The sequence below is a fragment of the Diaphorina citri genome, unplaced genomic scaffold (assembly GCF_000475195.1).
Source record: "Diaphorina citri unplaced genomic scaffold, Diaci psyllid genome assembly version 1.1 scaffold128, whole genome shotgun sequence".
NCBI classification, from domain to species: domain Eukaryota; kingdom Metazoa; phylum Arthropoda; class Insecta; order Hemiptera; family Psyllidae; genus Diaphorina; species Diaphorina citri.
This window is the reverse complement of record NW_007377565.1, coordinates 287,600-295,685: the sequence shown is the minus strand read 5'-3', so window position 1 is coordinate 295,685 and position 8,086 is coordinate 287,600. Positions and strand designations below refer to the sequence as shown.

Below are 8,086 nucleotides of genomic sequence, written 5' to 3'. Positions count from 1 at the left end.
TTCCCTTTTAGGCGCTGGGTCAACACGAGAACACCAAGAAGTAGTAACCCGTTGAAATATTCTACAATCGAAAAACGAGTACAAATTACTAGTTAAAATGAACACAATTTTTTGTCCATGGTGGGATTCGAACCCGGGACCTTCTGGGAAATTACCTGTGACTTCAAACACGGGTTCCTTGTCCCGGGACGGCGTCACGATGTACGTGTTGGTCTGATGCTGGATCCGCTTGATAGTGGCGCCCTTGGGTCCGACCACCAAACCGACCACCTTGTACGGAACCCGCACCTGTGGGTCAAACATAGCGGAAACCTGTTATAGAGCTTCCATTTTTACTTTCCTCATCCTATAGGAAGGAAAGTATTTGACTTTTTTTTTTTCATTTATTGACGGATACATCCATTATAGGTACATACATTGAACAGTAAACAGACTACAAACTAAAGTCGTAGTTTTATGAGAAATAGTCATCGGCGACATCACACTGAATAGAAAAAATAATAATGATAATAAAAAAAACGTTTTACTGTCTCCTCGTATTAAATAAATTTGATGCACGAAATTCTTCCTCATATGTACAATGATGTTAAATAAACCCTTTAAAAAAAAAACAACTGACTTTGGTCCTAGTCATCATCTATGATTTCCACTCACCTCAATGGTCACATGACCGGGCACCCCAGTGGGCGGACTCAGCGGAGACAGAGCGCCACTCTTGCGCGACGCTCGGAGCGCGGAGAAATGATCGGCCGCGCTCAGGATCTCGCGCTTAGCGCGGGCCACGTCCTCCTTGCGCCCGGTGACGACAAACACGGGCTCCTCCCCGCGAACTGGAGTCTTGATGTACGTGTTGGTCTTGGCGCGGAGCGCTTTGATCTTACAACCTGGGGAAAAGAGAAAGGGGAGAGATTAGAACGTGCACTGCAGAAACTACAGAAGGTTTTTAACTTCAGTCAAACATGGACTAGAAAGGAGACTGAAACGTCTTTATACTACAATCAAAATTGAATAAGAGATAATTCAGGGAACAAACATTTTGTCTTAGTGCTTATTTATACTGCTCGCATAGGACTGAAAAGTCCCTTTAGTCCAGCAGTGGGCTACTACTTATTGTGCTCAAATTCTGTAATTACATTGATGATGAAATTCCATACTTCGGCTGGAATTGAACTCACACCCTTGTTTACCAGGCGATACTTAAAATCCCTAAAACACAACATACAATTTTTCGAACACACCGGAATCATCAAGTTCAACACCACAGACAGACAGACAGACAAACATACAGACATAATTATTTTGCTTTAACACCGACCCATCTATGAGAGCAAGAGAGATAATACATATTCTCACCAATCTGTGAGAGCAAGAGAGATAGTAAGAAGTTCTACTTCGAATTATACGCGAGCGAGAGAGAGACATGTTTCATTCATAATATTTCAAGATTAGAGTTCGCCGTGTGTGTGTGTGTGAGAGAGAGCTGGAATTGAACTCACGCCCTCCTGTTTACCAGGCGATACTTAAAATCCCTAAAACACAACATAGGTACAATTTTTCTAACACACCGTAATCATCAAGTTCAACACCACAGACAGACAGACAAACATACAGACATAATTATTTTGCTTTACTACCGACCCATCTATGAGAGCAAGAGAGATAATATACCCACCAATCTGTGAGAGCAAGAGAGATAGTAAGAAGTTCTACTTCGAATTATACGCGAGCGAGAGAGACATGTTTCATTCATAATATTTCAAGATTAGAGTTCGCCGTGTGTATGTGTGTGAGTGAGAGAGAGAGAGAGAGAGAGAGAGAGAGAGAGAGAGAGAGAGAGAGCAGTCCCTTTAACTTCGTAAGTTATACAAAGGAAAACCGTTAGACTTCAAGGAAAAGGAGGGAGAGAGAGAGAGCACTTTCAAAGAAGGGTCGATTCAAGACTTTACTTTCTGTCGAAGCAAAGAAAAAAAATCATGAAAGCAACTGAACGGTTATTTATTATTATTATTTATTTTGACCTTATTCGTGCTTTTCAAAAGGGAAAATAATAATGATAATAATGACAATAATAATAGTGCTTAAGTAAGCATAGGTATTTTGCTCGAAATAGGACTGAAAAGTCCCTTTACTCCAGCAGTAACTTACTTAGGAACGAAACGAAAACATATGTAAATGGCTCTGGGCTCTGGGGACCTCAAAACGTGTTTTAGCACTAAAAACTGACTATCGAAAATTTCAGCCTAAATGATCGAGACCTTAACCTCTTGAGTTCCTTAGACCATTTTTTACAGACCAAAAGGATTGATGGAGGGAACTACAAAAATGAACATCTCATCATCCCGAAATCGAAAAGAGGATAACGGGATGCGAGAAAGCCAGCCGTTCCGAGACCAAACTTAAACTGTTCAGGATAAAGTTCGCCCCGAGCGGAAATCCGCGTCCTAGCACTTACAACAAGGCAGGTTGTGCACTGTGCAGCTAAGTAAGCATAGGTATTCTGCTCGAAATAGGACTGAAAAGTCCCTTTACTCCAGCAGTAACTTACTTAGGAACGAAACGAAAACATAGGTAAATGGCTCTGGGCTCTAGGGACCTCAAAACGTGTTTTGGCACTAAAAATTGACTATCGAAAATTTCAGCAGATTACATGCCTTTCCTTCCTGTAGGATAATGAAAGTAAAAAGGTGAGGAACACCAGTTCCGTCCGAAAAGCCCAAATCATCCGATTTCATCAGGAACACGGATTTTACCCTCGGGACGGAACTCGGATCCCTCGGTAAAAAGGAGCTCATGTGAAGAAAACACCACGATAACAACTTGTTTACGCAGCCAACGCTGAGTTCGTTAAGAATATGAAGTACACAACACATGACAAAAAATATATATCAGACATATGTACCAGTGTATCACTCAGCTTATTAAAAACATAACATGTTTAACGAGATATTTTATCGTTAAATGTTCGCGAAACATGTACTTGGAATAAATATCTTCAATAACAACTTGAAAACATCTTGCGAAAAATAAGTTAACAAATGAATCACAAAACGTAATCACTAATCATCAATAAAAGTATCTCAATTCTGAAATAACAAAAGTGTACAACAGATAAAAAGACATGAAAATATGTAGGACCAGATAAATAAAAATCCCAATTATCTTGACATTCTTGATTAACATATTAATTTGTATCCTTATCCTGTACGTACGACAATATGTTGTCGTACAGTTACACAGAGTTTACAAAAGAGATCAATTTAATTTTATGCTGTTACAGGTTAATTTCGACTAAACATTCCACCTGAGTGGTTCACGAGAGTTCCAAATATGTGAATTCTTATAATTTGTGAGAAACACACAGTGGTTTAGAGTACTTTAGCATCCGCCAATAGTATAAAAATTCTCACAAGAAATTCTGTCGCCAATTAAGATGACAGGATTACAAATCTCCTTCCTCAAGCTAATTCTAATTCTGATGACCCATCTTCTAATTCCAATATCCCTTCTTCTAATCTTCACGAGGAATTTCAATTCATCTCAAAATTCTCGACACATCTATTTCAGCAGATTGCATGCCTTTCCTTCCTGTAGGATAAGGAAAGTAAAAAGGTGAGGAACACCAGTTCCGTCCGAAAAGCCCAAATCGTCCGATTTCATCAGGAACACGGATTTTGGATTTTACCCTCGGGACGGAACTCGGATCCCTCGGTAAAAAGGAGCTCATGTGAAGAAAACACCACGATAACAACTTGTTTACGCAGCCAACGCTGAGTTCGTTAAGAATATGAAGTCTCGGTAAAAAGGAGCTCATGTGAAGAAAACACCACGATAACAACTTGTTTACGCAGCCAACGCTGAGTTCGTTAAGAATATGAAGTACACAACACATGACAAAAAATATATATCAGACATATGTACCAGTGTATCACTCAGCTTATTAAAAACATAACATGTTTAACGAGATATTTTATCGTTAAATGTTCGCGAAACATGTACTTGGAATAAATATCTTTAATAACAACTTGAAAACATCTTGCGAGAAATGAGTTGACAAATGAATCACAAATCACAAAACGTAATCACTAATCATCAATAAAAGTATCTCAATTCTGAAATGTGTTTAACGAGATATTTTATCGTTAAATGTTCGCGAAACATGTACTTGGAATAAATATCTTCAATAACAACTTGAAAACATCTTGCGAAAAATAAGTTAACAAATGAATCACAAAACGTAATCACTAATCATCAATAAAAGTATCTCAATTCTGAAATAACAAAAGTGTACAACAGATAAAAAGACATGAAAATATGTAGGACCAGATAAATAAAAATCCCAATTATCTTGACATTCTTGATTAACATATTAATTTGTATCCTTTGTTTAACGAGATATTTTATCGTTAAATGTTCGCGAAACATGTACTTGGAATAAATATCTTCAATAACAACTTGAAAACATCTTGCGAGAAATGAGTTAACAAATGAATTACAAATCACAAAACGTAATCACTAATCATCAATAAAAGTATCTCAATTCTGAAATAACAAAAGTGTAGAGACATGAAAATATGTAGGACCAGATAAGTAAAAATCCCAATTATCTTGATATTCTTGATTAACATATTAATTTGTATGCAATATGTTGTCGTACAGTTACACAGAGTTTAACAAAAGAGATCAATTTAATTTTATGCTGTTACAGGTTAATTTCGACTAAACATTCCACCTGAGTGGTTCACGAGAGTTCCAAATATGTGAATTCTTATAATTTGTGAGAAACACACAGTGGTTTAGAGTACTTTAGCATCCGCCAATAGTATAAAAATTCTCACAAGAAATTCTGTCGCCAATTAAGATGACAGGATTACAAATCTCCTTCCTCAAGCTAATTCTAATTCTGATGACCCATCTTCTAATTCTAATATCCCTTCTTCTAATCTTCACGAGGAATTTCAATTCATCTCAACATTCTCGACACATAAAAATTCTCACAAGAAATTCTGTCGCCAATTAAGATGACAGGATTACAAATCTCCTTCCTCAAGCTAATTCTAATTCTGATGACCCGTCTTCCAATTCTAATATCCCTTCTTCTAATCTTCACGAGGAATTTCAATTCATCTCAACATTCTCGACACATCTATGGTGTTCCCATCTATGGTGGGCATGGGGCAACGTGTTCCCAACTTGAAGGTCTTCTAGAGATTTTGGCGCGAAAACATTGTGACTACGAGTTGTGAAAGGAAGAAGAAAAAAAAAACCGTAGACGTTCCTATGTAATTCGAGCAACGAGGCAAAAAAAACTACACAGCTGATTGAAGAAGGGTGAAGAAAGACGAATCGAATGGGAACTATGGGATTATGAATGGAAGAGAACGAGGAGCTTGATAGAATGGTTGACGACGACTAAAGTCTCTACCGTGACTGCTTCACTTATTGGGAAACCATATTCATCTCAATATAATAGAAGAGGATAACACAAGATACAAACAGGAAAGACCATCTGTTTAGGCTCCTTTTCAGATAAGTCCAAAGCTGTAATGACGAGCTGTAATGGCTGATTGAAGTGAAGAAAGACGAATCGAATGGGAACTATGGGATTATGAATGGAAGAGAACGAGGAGCTTGATAGAATGGTTGACGAAGACTAAAGTCCCTACCGTGACTGCTTCACTAATTGGGAAACCATATTCATCTCAATATTTTACTTAATATAATAGAAGAGGATAACACAAGATGCAAACAGGAAAGACCATCTGTTTAGGCTCCTTTTCAGATAAGTCCAAAGCTGTAATGACGAGCTGTAATGAATAAAGTGGTGCAATATTAAACTGTTGAGATAATGGGACTACATGTCCTAATTCGACAGTCTAAATAAAGCACTAATATCTAATATCTAATATCTAATGACCATTGCCTAAACCTGAAGTGTCAGTATAAGGAAGGAAATAGGAAAACAAAAAGAAACTAAAGTTATGCACAAAGAGACAAAAATTAACAAAGTGATACAAAAAAACTGTGACGACAAAGTGGCCAAATTAATTAATTCAAAAACCATTGCCTAAACCTGAAGTGTCAGTATAAGGAAGGAAATAGGAAAACAAAAAGAAACTAAAGTTATGCACAAAGAGACAAAAATTAACCAAATGATACAAAAAACTGTGACGACAAAGTGGCCAAATTAATTAATTCAAAAATAAGACAATTCACCTCGCGCTTCGCCGATCAATGAAAAAACAATCCGATAAACATACCTCAACGAAACCATATTGATACCACCATCCAGAAGTAGTTCTGCTCCCAGAACTGGCCTTGAAACACACATCTAACAACCTGGTCGCTCAACCTTGAGTGCGGACTTAGACCTGAGGACTCGTCAAGACTTCGGACCGAGACAGAAATCAGAAATTCTCAATTCTCAGCTCAGCTCAGTCGCGTCCTGGTGCTTGAACGGAGAGGACCTTGCCGGAGAAGTGGCGCAAGCTTCGGCAAGCCACCCACCGCTCGATATAGTATCGCTGGACCGATATTATCGCTCGAAGCGAGGTCTGGATCTGGATTGATAAAGTTTATCACTTCTCAAGTTCTCGTTTCTCGAGACCTAGCTTTGGTTTCCCGCGCATTCCGTCGGCTTGAAGATCACCTCCAAGATCCAAGTCTTCTAATATGTTGCGCGAGGGGTTTCTTTTGTTTCGTTATTTTTTTTGAATGAACGAAGAAGTAAAATGAGGTCTTGTTTACAGTTGTAGTACCTGTACTATACCATTTGACAATTGTGACATGCATATTTCTTATGAAATTATAAATGTTTTCAATTGTTTTACATATGGAGGTCTGGATCTGGATTGATAAAGTTTATCACTTCTCAAGTTCTCGTTTCTCGAGACCTAGCTTTGGTTTCCCGCGCATTCCGTCGGTTTGAAGATCACCTCCAAGATCCAAGTCTTCTAATATGTTGCGCGAGGGGTTTATTTTGTTTCGTTATTTTTTTGAATGAACGAAGAAGTAAAATGAGGTCTTGTTTACAGTCTGTTGTAGTACCTGTACTATACCATTTGACAATTGTGACATGCATATTTCTTATGAAATTATAAATGTTTTCAATGTTTTACATATGTACCATGTTCTTAGAAAATATATGAGACCTTTGCTTAGACTGCCGATGTAAGCGGACTTATCATCATATTCAAAGGGGAAATGTAGTTAGCGTGATGGGCATCATGCCCGATGGTGTAAAAAGATTGGAACAAATTTTCTACTTGTAACACTAGACAAAGGAAATTGGGAGAATCCTAACGAAAAATCGTCGAAAACTTGAAACTCTCTTCGTTCAACCACGACAATAAAAACTCATCTCTCCCTCCTGATTGGAGTCAAGTGGAAAACAATGCTGCGGGCCAACAACTTCTTTCAATGTCGAGGTTTGCTTTACGACCTTGTTCGTGAAAAAAATTTGGCAGAAGCCAGTTTAGTTACCTCGTTAATGCTTTTCTTTAGAACAACCAAGTTGGAATAATGAAAACTGATGTTCAGATTCCCACGATTTTGAATAAATTGCGCCTGTCTTATGTTGAACCCAAAAAGGTTGACCATACCCAATTGATTTTCAGCAAATACGTTAGCGTTAGATGTGTCAAAAAACAATATTTAGATACAAGCAACTTTCTGGGTGTATTACAATTAGTGAAGTGTACAAAAAGAACAAAATGATTAACTTTTTCCCCCTTTGAAATTTCTGAGAGTTATACGCTGAGGAAAATATATAAACAGTCCAATCAAAATCAACAAATTGTTTTGTACCTACTTGAAAAAAAAAAATCAAATTTATTACTTTTTATCGGGGGAATTCAATACTGCTCATCAAAACTAGCATGATTCATGAATCAAGTCGGAAGAATGATAATGAAAATGAACAATACAAAAATCAAAATCGGGTAAATGATCGCGCGGGAAAATCAAGTCTGTCTACCAAGTTTGCTGAGAAAGTTAACATTAACACAAGAGTGATAACACGGTCCTAGAACCCAGAACCGAATTTCACCAACAGGTTGTGTAGCCAGGTCAGTAAAAACCCATGATCCAC

General features: G+C 37.7%; 1 protein-coding gene across 1 annotated transcript in view; it reads right to left on the bottom strand.

Moving 5' to 3' along the window:
• LOC103524949 (RNA-binding protein MEX3D-like) overlaps nt 1-8,086 on the bottom strand; it is a 32,960-nt gene that overhangs the window by 1,914 nt on the left and 22,960 nt on the right. Inside the window, exons 3-4 of the mRNA XM_008489990.3 lie at nt 655-884; nt 163-288 (exon numbers count right to left, since the gene is read on the bottom strand). Coding sequence (XP_008488212.1) covers nt 163-288; nt 655-884 — 356 coding nt within the window. The remainder of the gene's footprint in view (nt 1-162; nt 289-654; nt 885-8,086) is intronic.